Here is a 16,063-nt window from a genome sequence, read left to right on the forward strand (position 1 = left end):
ATCTAGGCCTGAGCCGGAAGATTTTTGATTGACAGGAAAGGGAGCAAAGCAAACGCCTCGGTCCGAGCGCATTGATTGGCTGATGTTTTTCAGGTCCTGCCATGTCCACAGTTATTTTTTTACATTTTTTATTCTTTTAGAGACCATACATACAAGTCCACTAAAGGTCAGTATATTCATTTTATGTGAATCAGACAAATTAAACAAAAAAAAACATCCTCCATAATGCCTTTAATAAACTAAAGATGCAATAACAAAATGGGGACACTCACGGGATCGAGGGGATTGTGCTCAAGGAGCAGACCGGCTCTGGGAGTCCGGGGTCCGGTGAGATGAGCCAGAGCTGGTGAAGGCTGGAGTGGAACCAGCGGCAGTGAGGCTGGCAGTGGGCAGGATCTGGGTGGCGAGTGTGTCGCTGATGAAAAAGAGGATGAAAGACAGAAAGGAGGAGAGGGCAAAGCAGGAGTTGAGGCTGGGGTCCTAACACATACAACCATTTAAAGGATAGATAAAGGAGGAATGCTTAATATTCTGTCTGGTCACTAGCCATTAACACTGTGACAGTTCCATCTGAGAGTAAATCAGATTTGAAAGTAAGCTGGGAGAGATTCAGTCTTCTAGTAGATTCAGTCTTCTGTTGGCTTCATCAAACCATGGCCTTCAGCATGCACTGGAGGGATTTGCAGTCGAATCTGAAGCAGTGGGGATGTGGATCAGCACCTCCAAGTCCAAGGCCATGGTTCTCTGACGAAAACCGAGTTGGGGAGAGCTGCTTCCCCAAGTGATGGAGTTCAAGTACCTTGGGATCTTGTTCAAGAGTGATGGGAAAATGGAATGTAAGATGAACAGGTGGATTGGTGTGGCGGCAGCAGTAATGTTAACCGAACTGTCAGCGCGAAGAGGGAGCTGAGCTGCAAGGCAAAGCTCTCAATTTACCAGTTCATCTATGTTCCAACCCTCACCTATGGTCATGAGCTCTGTGTAGAGACCGAAAGAACAAGATCGTGTTTCTAAGCAGACAAAATGAGCTTCCTCTGCAGGGTGGCTAGGCTCATCCTTAGAGATAGGTTGAGAAGCTCGAACATCCAGAGGGAGCTCGGAGTAGAACCGCTGCTCTTTCTCGTTGAAAGGAGTCAGTTGAGGTGGTTTGGACATCTGATTCGGATGCCTCCAGGCAGCCTTCTTTTGGAGGTTTTCTGAGCATGTCCGCCTAGGAGGAGACCCCAGGGTAGACCCAAAACCCGCTGAAGGGATTGTGTATCTCGTCTTGCTTGGGAATGCCTAGGGATCCCCCAGGAGGAACTGGAAAGTGTTGCTGGGGGGAGGGACGTCTGGAATGACCTGCTTCGTCTGATGCCTCTATGACCCGGCCCCAGAAAAGTGGAAGAAAATGGATAGTATGACATCTGAAAGTGAGTCAGAACAAAATGTTGAGTGTAATCCATGAATCCAGACAAATCCAGATAAACTTTGTCGATTTAAAATTGAGCAGAGGTCCTTTTCACTTCCCACCAAACTGCTTCTTTTCAGGTTTGCTTCCCCTGTGTGCAAGCAAAGCTCCTCTAGATCGAACCTGAATGTAACACCTTTTAAGTTAAATCAGGTGATTTCCCAGTGTTGAACCCCAAACTTAAACTGTTAAACAGAAGTAATTCTAGCAAACAGAAATCCATCCATTATCTATACACCGCTTTATCCTCAGTAGGGTTGCGGGCGGGTTGATGGTATGGCTTCCATAGCAGAAGAAGATGGTATGGAGCAGAGCCCAGCATCAGTACTGATGACTGTCCCCTGCGGTGGTGATATGCTCACTCAGGAGCCTGTGAACAGATGTTAGCCTTAGCACACAAGTACTGGCAACCTCCGTACCATGTGAGAGACTGTTTAGCCTCACAGGCCACATAGTGCCTATGACCAAGCTGGTCTGTCTCAGCGACTGACTGAAGAAGAAGAAATAAGAGGCATGAGGTCAGCATAGCTGCTATATCCGCCGAAGCTTACTAGAAGTGATTGCTTAATGTTATTTCAGGACTTTATTTTTGATGATGAACACTGTCATTTTGATGTGCTAACTTACAGCACTGCGATTGGTGGGTCTGTTTTATTTACTTTATATTATCTAAAGCAGAATACTTGTATTGCTCAGAAAAGCATTCTGGGTTTTTTTTAATGTCAACTTACAGCACTTTATATAGACCTGATGTTTTGTTTTATTTTTATTTAATTTTTTTTGGAGATTGACAAAAGAACAGAACAATATTTCCTCCAGTGGTTAAAACCATAGACTGTATCAAAACTAAAGATTTCAGGCAGCACTTAGGACTAGTCTCACATACAGCAGAATGTAAATGGCAAGGACTGGTCAAATCTCCTAAAAAAAAACAATAAATTATTTTAAAGCACCTTCTTTGTTATATATCAATCTTTTGATTTACCACAACAATGTAATGAATTTAAATGAAAATACCTCAAGTTGAGGGCTTTTCTCAGCAATTTTAAGTGAGATTAAAAAAAAGATTAATTAGAACAATTATTAACAGATCATAATGAATTAATCCCTCATTTTTTTAATGTCTTGACAGCACTAGTAATAACATGTGGATAATTTTCAGAACACAGCCGAGATATGTCCTATGTTAATGTTACACCTAAATGTTTAATAGAAGCAAAATCCCAGTGAAACTTGTACTTATTTTTAAGATCTAGTTATGGAGTAAAATTGAACAACAAATCTTGTGTTTTATTAATATTAAGAGTATACCCTGACAATGCTTTAAACTTCCACAACAAATCCATTTGTCTAAGAACACCAGGTTCTTGAGGCTGCCCAAAACATCTTCTGGACAAAGGCATATTTTTTTTCTCCAGTTCTCTTATTATGATTTCTTCTAGATCTAGGTTGTGTCCAGTGGCTTGAGTGAGTGGTTCGATACATAAACTAGAAAGGCACTCAAAGAGCGCAGTGCTCCGCCAAGGCTGCTCAGTTGACGTATCATTTCCGACTAATGAAATCAATAAAATAAAAAAATAAAAAAATGTACTTGCACTGAGCACAGGCGTGTGTCATGCATGTGCATGTTATGTATGGATACAGAATTGTGTGTCTCATAAAGGTCTGTTGATCAGTTTGTTACTTCTGGCAAGCCTTTCTTTTGCCAGTGTTAACATAAGTGCTTCCTCCATGCTTTAATTTTGAAGGCATATTTTTAATGTTACAGGCTTTTATTTTGTCATCATTCCAGCGGTGCAGGAACTGTTTATCTAAGAAGCGGTGTCTTGATCATACAAAGACACTGCCAAAAAGTCCAAAAATTCACATAAAGATGAAAGAAAATGGTTCCACGCTGTTGCTGTCTAGCAAAGGTTGTGTCTAAACTTAAAAGCACCTAGCTGGAATTTTGGACAAGCTCTTACGTTCCTCCTGAAGGAGTAAAGGACAGAAAGGTGATTTTCTGTTCAAAATAAGGCTGACGGCTGAAACTAAATAAAGGCTTTGTGAAAAATCAGGAGCTTCTCCATTGTCTGGCTGGGGTTTGCTACATCGCCTGACCTAACTAGACGAGCCCTCAGTAGATGGCAGAACCACGCCATCTACTGGTGAGTTTCAGTAGATGGCAATAAATACTTGCATATGAGTCTGTATCAATTTTGATCATCCTACGTATATCCCTTCCTACTTGATCTGCTGACCTGTAACTCTACAACTGAGCAGGGGACCTTCGACTGATCTTCAGAGCCAAGTTTGATTATCCTGACTTCAGCACTTGCAGAGATATCTGACCGGACATACATACATACATACATACATACATACATACATACCCACCCACATACATACTTACCCAGCCAGATACCGCACCGAATGCAGTAACCTGCTGACGTACGTCAGGCGTGGTTAAATATGTAGTGGGTGGACGAACTGATGGAACTCAGAAACACCCCACAGTTTAATTATTTGTTCCTTGTATGACTTCTAACTGATAAATGACGGTCATTTTATAGTAGAATCGCAATCATGTGATCGTCAACAGGTAATTGACACTGTTCACCATGGTTACAGCCACGCCGTGACGACAGCTTTATCTTGCAATGGGAAATCCTTAACAAAGCCGTGGATCCAGACTATAAGCCGCATCACTGCCAAAATCTACTTGGTCACTTAGTCCTTGTGTCATTTCTAACTTCCCCTGAAAATTTCACCCAAATCCATTAGTCTGTTTTTGAGTAATGTTTCACACAGACAGACAGACAGACGGATTCACAGATTCACAGACAAACGTACGCCGATCATCACGTTACCCTGTCGTTCCTTGCCAGAGTAATTCAAGAGGAAAGGCCTGGCCAGGCAGCGCTGGCGACAGCTACGTTGCAGATGTATTGTTGTGGACAGATCTCCATTTACTTTGATTCTACTGTAGGGGACGTATATAATGTTCTTACGATCTTACGAAACTTCATGAAAACCAAATTTTTCTATAACTTTACAGAGGAACTGCCATCCCACTGGGTCAAACACTTTTTTCTGTGTCCATACTCAGTAAAATAGCTCCAAATCTTTCTTTTTTAATATATTTATGGTTTGTAGGGTCCTCCTTATGTTGTCTTGAGTCTGCCTACATTGGATGAATCCAGATTGGACCTCATCAATCAGAAACAGCATAATTTCCTCTTTTTATGTTTTCCTTTATTTTTATATTGCCTTTGTAAAGCATTATGCGACCTCTGTCTGTGAAAAGTGGTTTATCAATCAATTTTATTTACTTACTTAGTATATGTGCCGCATTCTCTTTAGTCCTTTCCCTTTTTTTGGAATTACTGAGAATGTGTCCTCCCTTTAAGATGTCGGGAGAACTCCCGCTTTCGAAGTGTAACTGAGGCTCTTTTGACAGAATGGTATCAATTGCTCCCTGACTGATGTGCCATTCTTCTGGAAATCCATTAGTTCCTGGAGACTTGCAGGACTTCGGGGAGGAGATAGCTTTATCAATTTCTTTAGTAGATATTTAATTAATTTTTAATAAAAGTCTGGCAAAAGTTCTCAAATGCTTTTTGTATTCCTTCTAATTTGTATGTTACCTTTTTTAGTAATAGGAGCTTTAATTTTATAGACTATTTTGAATTAATTTTTTTTCTCAGTCTCCAGGATAATATCTTGGAGTCTTTTGAGCCTGTCTCATAATTAGACTCAGACTGACTTTATTAGTCCCTAGATGGAATTTCAGTATATCTGTATATATGATATCTCTGTTTTGTAAATCTTAGCTTTTTCTACACTTTGTCGCAACAGATCTTATTGATTTGTTGTTTAATTTGTCTCATTTGCTGGCAGATGACTTGTAGTTTTGATGGCAGTGTCCCCACAACACTAAGTAAAGCCCTAGTGTTAGCATGTTGTGTAGCTATCACAGTTCACATTAGCTTTGGTTGTAAGCCCACAGGTCAGAGCTTTGTAAAAATTGTAATGCTGAGAGGCAATCAAAGATAGCCGAAACTTTCATAGCAATTTGAAACCAATAAACAAAGACTGGGTGACTTGCTATGATTTCATGTCACTCTATGTGCTTCATAAACTTAGGAGGTGTCACCCCTTTTCATCTGTTTTCTTCCCTCTTGCTCTCCGATTTCACATATGTTGCATTTCAGTAGGTCTCTAAACTAGCCGAAAAACTGTTCTCACTTACAAATATTTTCTGTTTCTGTGGTCAGACAATGGAACAAGTAGAAAATAGTGACTGTAAAGGAAACACTTTACATTCAATGTTAGCTAGCAGTCACTTTTGAGCTTTTTTTAAGCTGCTGCTCTGCAATGCCATGGGAAAACACACTATAGACATGAATTAAAGACAAGACCTGTGCTATGAATTTAGCTGTATTTTCATATAAAATGGTCACTCTTTCACATTATTCAACTGTACTGCTCCTCTCTGTCAGTCATTGAATAGAGCACCAGCAGAGAGTCTCCATCCTGAAGTAAATGTGAACAGTAGTAGCTCAGCTGTATTTGAAGCTACAGACACTGAAACTGTATGTCTAGACAAAGGCCAAAACCAGTCATGTTAAAATGATCCATCTTTGCAATATTTTGAGCAGAAAAACTTAGACTCATTCCGAGAACAAGTAAAAGTTCCATAGTTTGCTGCAAAGGGGCACGATATGTGATCTTTAAACATCTTCATCATCAACAAATCTCAGACATTGTTCTTGAAGTTTACAAATGTTGTTACAGCCAATTTAGAATCATTATAGATCAGAATCTTATTGTTTAAACTCACATCAAAGTCTAATTCCAATCTAATGGAACCCTTATATCCTCCCTCTCGCTGTCTCTGTCTCCTCTCTCTCTCTGTCTCGCTCTCTCTCTCTCACTGTCTTTCTGCCCATCTCACTCTCTGCCCGCAACTAGGATGACTATGTACTAGAGGTTCGTCACTTTCAGTGTCCCAAGTGGCCAAACCCCCTCGCCCCCATCGGCAGCACTTTTGAGCTAATCAACGTCATTAAAGAGGAGGCTGCCACACGAGATGGACCAACCATCGTCCACGATGAGTCAGTCTGATTCATTTACTCTTTTATAGCTTAATAGTACTTTATAGAGTAAACTACACTTTATGAATAAAATTGCACTTGTTTATCAGGGCACCACGAGATATAATCTGAAACGTGATTTTGAGTATTTCATGTGGAATATTAATTCATTTCAATTCAAAGTGTTTATTGTGTATATGCACAGTAAGGAGGCATGTTTCCCTCTACTGTGAAGCTCTTTCTTTGCTATCCACAATGAATGCCAAACAATATACATCTAAGTACAAAAGAGATAAAATAGATAAAATAGAAAAAAGAAATAGATAAATAAAGGCAATGGACTATACAAAATAAGGAGTAGTTCAACATCAGCTGCACTATCAACAGTCATAAGATAGTCCATGATCATAGGTTACTGTTTAAGAGCCTGATAGTAGTGGGAAAGAAAGAGTTCTTTAGTCTTGAAGTTCTGCATGTCACACTTCTGTACCTCCAGTCTGAGGGTAGAAGTATGAACAATCCATACTAGGGGTGACTGAGATCCTAGAGGATAGAGGCAACTCTCCTGTGGACTCTGCAGTGGTAAATGCTCTGCAGAGAGGATAAGATAAGATAAGATAAGATAGACTTTATTAATCTCACAAAGGAGAAATTTAACATTACAGGGCTCTTAGAAACAAAAAACAGAGGAGTGCAAAAGTCACGAAAGTGCAAGAACAAGAATAGTGGAGTCCTGGTGATCTTCTCTGCAGTCCTCACCACTCTTTGCAGCTGTTTGTGGTCCATAGCAGTAGTGCCATCATAGCATATGTTGATGCAACTGCTGAAGATGCTCTCAACAATGCAGCTGTAGAAGTTGCTGAGGATCTTGGTTGGCATGCCAAACGTCCTTAATCTCCTCAAGAAATAAAGCTGCTGTTGAGCTGTCTTGACCAGCTGTGTGATGTTGAGTGTTCAAATGAGGTTCTCACAGATGTGGATGCCCAGGTATTAGAAACTGGTCACCCTTTCCATGTCAAGCTCCTGGTTGCCGATGTGGTCTCCTCTACTTCCTCATGTCCACTATCGCCTCATTCTCCTAATAAATTAGCAAAACTACTTATTGATTAGTCTTATGATAAGACATTGTGATTTGTAGTTTCATTGACCTCCAGTTCCTAAGCAAGGAAATGCACAGTAGCAAGATGATAAACATAACATGTATTAACTACTGCTACAGACACTTTTACACAGTAGAATTGAAGAAGTTTGCTAAAGTAGATACCCTAAGATTCACAAGTCATAGTTACAAAGAAAATATTTGCACTGTTGCATTGTAAAAGTTAATGTAAGAAACTCAAAACATTACGAGAAAAACTATCAAAGTAGCAACAACACAACTAAAAACTCACCACTAAAGAACAAAAACTATTTTTTTAAAAAAGCATCAGTTTAGGTAAAACAAAGAAAAAGCCCAAGTTGAATTCTAGTGACTTTTTTTTAAAGAAAGTTATTTGGGGCCTACTTTGGGTACACCATCATCATATACTGATCAGGCACAACGTTATGACCACCTGCCAAATATTGTCTTGATTCCATTTATGAGGTCACAGATGCTCTGAACCATTGAACATGGACCAGAGGACCACTTGCCAGGTCATCATTGTAAATGAGAAATTGTTCTCAACTGATCTTACCTGGTAAAACAAAGAATTAAAAAAAAAAACTCTCCAGGTGCCCAATGGGGCCTGCCTCCAGGACATTGGCAGTGGATCCTTTGGGTACTCTGGGTTGTGCAGTGGGGCCTCTGTGAGTCAAACTTGTTCCACTGCATCCTGTTGATGCTTGATCAGAATGGAGTTTGGAGGTCAAATCAACATCTTGGGTGAATGTCATGCTCCTCAAGTTGTTCCTGATTGTTTGATGGTTTTGAAATGGTGGTGGTGGGGTGCATCTTCCTTCAGGAGTAGGCCAGTGACATTTGGGATTGTTAATTGCACAGGGGAGTGTGCTTGTTTTGTTACAATGTTTATTTTGCTGTCTAAGTTTCATCAACATGAACGACAAAATCCAAGGCTTTCCAGAACACTACATAGCATCAATATGATCAATGTTAGTTAGAAAATAGAATTTCAGTTCGATTTTCGAGCCGCAAATTCTTTTATCAGTGCTCTACACAGCAGCATAAAGTTGGCCTTGGCCTTGACCTTGTCTGTTGTCAGTGGATGAAGCTGCGGACCTCAGGGCTGGAGGTCGACATGGCTGGCTCCCTGGTCGAGACTTCCCAGTTGGAAGTCAGTGTCTTGTAGATAGTAAGCATGGGTGTCATTGCCCACCTGAAGGGTTTGAGTTAAAAATACAGATTCAGTAGAACACAGATCCCAATAGAAGATGTCTTTGAAAATGGAGCAGGCAGGGAAGAACAGTAGTGAGATTTAAGGCTTACCTACTATATTCCTGCACTACTGACCCTTATCTCTTTGCAGTGGTTGTAAACACTTTTCTGGTACCTAGCACTATTTGGAATATAGATGTTTATGGATCTGGCCTGTTGTTCCTGCTGCTTCCAACCTGCTAGCAGATACCAGAACTTCACCTATCCGCTCATACCACTACATCAAACAGAGATAAGCCCTTCATATGTCCCTGGTTAATGCTAGATCACTAGCAAGCAAGACATTCTGCAAAATGATGGTTTTAAACCAGGCTGTATAGTGGAGTAGTGGTTAGCACTTTTGCCTTGCAGCGAGAAGATCCCTGGTTCGCGTCCTGGCTTTCCCCGGATCTTTCTGCATGGAGTTTGCATGTTCTCCTTGTGCATGCGTGGGTTTTCTCCGGGTACTCCGGCTTCCTCCCACAGAGTAAAAGTATGCTGAGGTTAACTGATCATTCTAATTTGTCCGTAGGTGTGAATGTGAGTGTGATTGTTTGTCTGTATATGTAGCCCTGTGACAGACTGGTGACCTGTCCAGGCCCCGCCTTTGCCTGAGACAGCTGGGATAGACTCCAGCCACTCCGTGACCCTAGTGAGGATTAAGCGGTGTATAGATAATGGATGGAAGGATGGTTTTAAACCTTGCCCCATTACTGAAGCAGTGTTTACTAATTTTGATACATTTGAACAATTTTTAAGGATTCAGGAAAATCTACTATTTTGATGGTCATGTATGAGAGGTAGAAGCTTCTTAATTTATTTAGGTGGTTATTCTTCTACTGCAGTCTCTCTTACTTGTGAGGTCCCTTAAAGCTTCATTTTGGGCTCAGTCCTGTTTTCTGCAAATGTGTTCTATAATAACGAAACACCATTGTTTCTGCAGATTGTACACAAATCTATCTTCCTGTAAAAATAAAAAGTTAAGACTCGGTGCAGTAATTGCTGGACTACATAACAAATATAAAAACCTGGATGATTTTGATGTTTCTCAGTCTTCATGGAAATATGACTGATGGTAATGTTTGATCAAACAGATCTTTTTGATGACTCTGATGGCACTCTTAACCGATCAACTCAGTGGTCAAAACTAGCTTTTTTAAAATAAAAACTTTAAGCTAAATTGAAGGCCTGTCTCAATTTCAAAGACTTTATTAGGGCAGCTGTGGCTACGAATGTAGTTTACCACCACCAGAGTGAGAATGTGTGAGGGAATGAATAATGGATCCATTGTGAAGTGTCTTGAGTGCCTTGAAAAGCGCTATATAAATCTAATCCATTATTATTATTATTATTAAAGATTGCTCTAGTTGGATTAGGTTCATTTTGTCATTGTATACTATACAAATAGTTTTACTTATTTAAACCGACAATTCGAAAAGAGTTGTTTTTACCTTGCTGACATGTTTCGACAGCTTCTGCTGTCTTCCTCAGAGCGTCATCTGACGTTTGGTGACGTGTCTTTTTATCACATGGTCGGTTTGACAGATCCGTCAGAATCTGTCAAACCGACCACGCCTCCCACGAACATGAAAATAAAAAATCAGCCATCACGGACCATTGCAGAAGAGAGAACCACGTTATGGACTGGGACGGGGGGAGGATCATAACTTCGGAGACTAACAAACAGAGACGATGGATCAAGGAAGCCATTGAGATCAGGAAGCGGGCGGGCCACACTATGAACCGGGACGAGGGGGCCTACATCCTTTCGCATACCTGGGACACCATCCTCCGGAGACCACCGGACGGCGGGAGGCGTGGTTGGTTTGACAGATTCTGACAGATCTGTCAAGCCGACCACGTGATAAAAAGGACACGTCACCAAACGTCAGATGACGCTCTGAGGAAGACAGCAGAAGCTGTCGAAACATGTCAAGCAAGGTAAAAACAACACTTTTCGAATTGTCGGTTTAAATAAGTAAAACTATTTGTAAAGATTGCTCTGTTGTAGTTTTGGTTCAATTCAAGTAAAGCTTGGCACTGTGAGGCATTTCTTATTGCATTGTATTTTTCATTTTTCATTTTCTACTGTTGGATGTCTTGTTTGTTTGATGTCTAAATAGAGAAGCAACTAGTTGTTCAAATCCAAACAGCCATCGTCATCAAAACAAGTGGCAGCCCACTGACAGCATTCCACCCCCATAGATACCCAAAACCACCCCATTAAGCTCCACTATGGTGTCTTTAGTATTGACCCACATTAGTGTTTTTGAATGACACTCTAATTCAGCTGCTCTCCTTATATTAGATATTAGAATAAAAAGATTGCTTGTTGCAACCTCAAGAAGCTCTGAGCACTTCATTTGGTTGCTATGACACAGTCATCTTGCAACACCATAGTCTGTCAGTTAGAAGCTCATCTTAATTGTCTGTGTGCTCATTATTCAGCCAAGCACAGGTTGTTAGCAGCAGCTTCAGCTGCACTCTTGACAAAGCTGATAGTGGAGGAAGAGACCCTTTACATTCTGAAGGTTTCCCTGTGTTCTCCTGGGAGCTTCACACCATGCTTAGCTGCTGCTCCACACTGGATTCACTTGCTCATGAATCTTTAATCTCTGTGGTGACATGACTGATCTGTGAGGCCTTCATGCCCTCGCTGAGCTGCTGTCAAGGATGACTCAAACACTAAGAGCTGTGGGTTGCAACGGTGCCTCCTTAGGATTTGTTTAGTTCACTAAGAGATTTTCCTGCTGTCATTTTTTTTTAATCATGCATCAGTATTCTATTACAAGACACAGCACAAGGGAGAAAAATGCAAAAAAAACAAAAACAAATTAATGACACTTTGGCTATTACTAATGGTGTTGAGACTTCATAGTCAAAGGCATAAGTGAAGCACTAGTCCTCATAAAGAGAGGGAGATTCGTTAGAATTATTTAAATTTCAGGCTAACTTTACATGTTCAGACATTTTGTACTGGAAGGTATTGTGCTGTTCAGAGTGGTTTACAGTAGCTGTAGTGACTGGTTCCCCTCCTGTTCTAAATTCAAGCCAAAATACTCGCTGTGATAATCCTTGAATCTTGCCCCTTTGGCCCTCTTCAAAACAAACATTATAGTATCAACCACATTTTTCCTACACATGCAAAATAGCTAATCCACAGTATGTTGATGAAGTGGTGTAGGAGTGGGATTTTTAAAAAAATATATTATTATTGTGCATGCCCATGCTTACTTCACACCATAACTATGTGTTTGGTCTTTTCTCAGGTTGGGAGCAGTGTCAGCTGGCATGCTTTGCGCTCTTACCACCTTGTCTCAGCAGCTGGAGAGCGAAGGCGCCGTTAATGTCTATCAAGTGGCCAAGATGATCAACCTCATGAGACCAGGAGTCTTCACAGATATTGTGAGTGTCACATATTCAACTTAAATTATATCCAGTGATCTCAAGATGTAAATAGGTTAGCCAAAACACTGTCACAACCTGCGTAATATGCTGTTTTGTTCCAAGTATTAGTTGCAGGTTGTAGCTCTCATAGGTCAGATTTGTTCCAGCACATCCTTCAACACTTTGCAGCTGTGGTTCAGATGACAGACCAGGAATACCCTACAAGCCTTGTCGTTTAGGAATAGCAATTCAACACTTTGACTGTGAAGTCTGCTACCTCATCATGTAATATATCCCAGACCTTGACAAGCACTGTTGCTGGAACATAATCAGTGTTATTTTCTGTATCTGTGAATGTTCAGGTTGTTTTTGGCTTGTCTATTTACTTTTTATCAACCCCTCATTTAAGACTAAATTTGTATAACCTTGTAGGCTAGAGTGGCTCATCTTGCTTAAAATAATACTACTTGCTGGTAATCAAATTCAGTTAAAGAAAGCATCAAATTAGAAGTAAATCTGCACTACTAACAAACAGCCAGCAATGCCACAATTTCTGGCTTTCAAATTTTTTATGCTCTGTATTGCTGAAACCAAATGGTTGATGGTGATGATGGAACTCCATGCTCCAGTCTGTTGGTGATGTATGTGTGTGCACATGGCAGCTGCATCCTCAGTCAACAAACCTGTTAGATATTAACTGCAGGATATGGTCCAATACAAAACATGAATGGTGCTCATATACTGCTCACCTGTTTTCCTCTCTGACTTTCTTTGCTCTTTAATGTCTTTCTCTTGATTTGTTTCTGTTTGGCTCACAGGACCAGTACCAGTACCTATACAAGTCTCTTCTTAGTTTCGTCAGCACCAAGGACAAAGGTGTGGGACTTCTGACCCAGGACATGAATGGGACGATGGTGTCCATATCCGACCAGTCCGACCAGGCAGAAAGTATGGAGTCACTAGTCTAAAAAGAGGTCCGTCTGGCCCTGAAGCTGAGCTGAGGTAGTCTTGTGGGTCCAGACACCCTGCAAGGTTCCTGAGCTCACAATGTAGGCATTTAACTTTGTAAACCGTCAAGGAACTATTGTGGACAAGACTTTTTGAGGCCTTTTTTGCCGGACTCTTGGTTAAAAAGAATAACCTGATAACTTTTTTACACTGATAAAAAGTTTTTGATATTTATTTTTTTTGCCATTTTATGTCTTAATGTTCTCCTACTGAAGGGTTTGCACCTGTGTTTTTAAGTTTCACGACAGTTGCAACAAGAAACACTTTTCTGTCTTTTCTTGTTTGCACCATATAAAGTCAGTGTTACTGCCGATACTGAAGCTGACTCGGTTGTTTTTTTTCTTTTTTTTCACTCAAGATCAGATTTTTATGGCCAACTGCTTCTATACAGGACATCCTCCTGCCTGCCACCTACCAGTTGATTTAAGACAGTGGACAGAGGAAGGCACAAACTCCCCACCTCAGTAACAAAATGTTGTTCAACCACAGCTCAGTTTGACCTCCTCCTCCCTGTTGGTCTATAGTAATCATATTATTTCTCACTTATCACAAGAACCAAGATCTCGGAACCTCTTGCCACAGACAAGTAGCGCTTGTTGTTGAAAATGAATTTCCACTTCACTCATTTTTTTGTTTGCTTGTTTAATTGTCATGCTGCCTCTTGCTGAGTCACTCTTTGTGAGTCACAACCATGCTAGAATACTTAAGGTGGTGTAACAACTGCTACTGTGAACTTTTATGATTATTTCTTTGTATAATTCATATTATGCTTTTTAATATACGGGAATACTGTATGTACACATATATAAATATATCCTTATCTTAATAACTTTGTCATTTTTGTACATGTCCTTTGTGGCCTCCTGCCTCAGGCCAGGTGACTTCCACCGTGGCTGATGGTTTCTCGTTCCGATACTCAGCTTATTCACAACAATCTGATAATGGAATCCTTCAGTCCTCTATGTACTTGTATGCTGCTATGTCATATGATCTCACATGTACAAATGCACACATACAGATACCACCAATAGAGATTTTACCTTTAAAGGATTTCACCTACTACACCAGATTTTGCAATCACATGCCATTCCCCATGTTGTCTGTTTTGGTTTGTCTTTTTTTATTTTTTTTATTATAGATTTAAGGACAGATTGGGAACACGGAGGCCTGTACAGCTGGTGAAACCCTCATTTAGCCACATGCTCCCACGTTTTTTCTGAAAATGAGGATTTAGCATAATGTACAAAGGAACAGCAGGGTAAAAAAAAACAGCCCTATGCAACACAATGGCAACATTTTAGAACTATTTAACAGGGTGTAAAACAGGGCAGAGTTTTCTGTTTTAGAACCCCTTTTCATCTGCTTGAGGTTTTTTAGGAGCTTAATGTAATGTACCGTAATACATATTTGAATATGGTGTAAAAGAGTCTCTAATCAAGCCAAGACATACACCCCCTGTCAAACGTTTTAGGACACTGTCTCATTCAAATAAAGTAGAACCTGTCCTACAACTTTTGACAGGGGGTGTATTTCCAACACGGTCTCACGGGGATTCGTGAAACTGTTACGTAAATTTTTTGTTTCTTTTTCGTGCGCACCAACACGATTTCGTCATGTTTTTCGTGCCGCTCACCACGAAATGTTTTTCGTGTTGCTCACAACGAAACCCGCTGTGGTAATCACAGCTGAAAGTGGTTTATACCAGCGGATTCATGACGATCTAAGCTGTCCATCGGCGTATACTGCTTGTGTGATCGCGTTTGCGGCCGCCGGCCGCCGGACATTCTTTAAATTCCTATGCAAATTGGTAAGTGTACCACCGGGTTATGGTTAGGTTATGGTTAGGTTATGGTTAGGGTTATGGTTAGGGTTATGGTTAGGGACGATGTCATGCAAAATATAGCGTTGGATTCGCCATGGTTTTACATTAAAAATATAATACACACATTCGTTTGAAATACGTTCTGGGTGGCACGAAAAGTCCGCCGTTTAAAATACATTGGTGCGCATTTCGTGGTGAGCGGCACGAAAAACATGACGAAATCGTGTTGGTGCGCACGAAACCGAAACAAAAATTTACGTAACAGTTTCACGAATCCTCGTGAGATCGGGCTGGTATTTCATCATATGGATGTGATCAGGGCAGAACTCTGGTCATACACGTAGTTTCAGGCAGATTGGAGCATGTTCAGGGCATTTACACAGCATTTGAAAATTCATGGCAAATGATCAAAATTCCAGAGGCTGCCACGGACACGCCCTTTGACTTTGGAAAAAGATTTTAATAACTTTGGATCATTAAGGCCTCCTGTATGTACTGGCCGAATCTGAGGTGAATTGGAGTTTCCCCCTAGGAGGAGTTCACTCTAGAAAAAATTGAAAAATGGGCAAAATCTGACATTCAATGCAAAATAGTTCACTTCCTGTTGGGTTTAGAATGTGGCTGTCACTGACTTTTTTGTTCAGCCTGATGTGCTGCATGTGTGTACCAAATTTGGTAGATACACCCCCTGTCAAAAGTTGTAGGACATGTTCTACTTTATTTGAATGAGAAAGTGTCCTAAAACTTTTGACAGGGGGTGTACACATTTGCTTTCTCTTATAAGCTGCTCATTGTAAATCTGAAGTCTATTTTTTAGGTTCTCACAGAACTGGAGTTATACCTTGTAGCTACTATTTTTCATTGTTTTGGTGCATACAGAGTTAACGTCACAGTCAAAGCTGTCACATCCTACATTAATAGTCAGCCATTACAGTAAACATATGAACCACCTCACAGCAGCTCAGGTA

At 40.6% G+C, this 16,063-nt stretch overlaps 1 protein-coding gene across 3 annotated transcripts in view; it reads left to right on the plus strand.

The window, feature by feature from the left end:
* The window catches only part of LOC110970352 (receptor-type tyrosine-protein phosphatase gamma-like), a 532,505-nt gene extending 518,395 nt beyond the window's left edge, over nucleotides 1–14,110 (plus strand). For 2 of the 3 annotated variants that reach the window (XM_051947993.1, XM_051947994.1), the window contains exons 27-29: nucleotides 6,404–6,546; nucleotides 12,148–12,283; nucleotides 13,084–14,110. In XM_051947993.1, coding sequence (XP_051803953.1) covers nucleotides 6,404–6,546; nucleotides 12,148–12,283; nucleotides 13,084–13,233 — 429 coding nt within the window. In that variant the 3' untranslated portion in view covers nucleotides 13,234–14,110. The remainder of the gene's footprint in view (nucleotides 1–6,403; nucleotides 6,547–12,147; nucleotides 12,284–13,083) is intronic. The other variant, XR_007941817.1, reaches the window with a different exon arrangement.
* Nucleotides 14,111–16,063: the final 1,953 nt, after the last annotated feature.

Source organism: Acanthochromis polyacanthus, chromosome 5 (genome assembly GCF_021347895.1).
Source record: "Acanthochromis polyacanthus isolate Apoly-LR-REF ecotype Palm Island chromosome 5, KAUST_Apoly_ChrSc, whole genome shotgun sequence".
NCBI lineage: Eukaryota > Metazoa > Chordata > Actinopteri > Pomacentridae > Acanthochromis > Acanthochromis polyacanthus.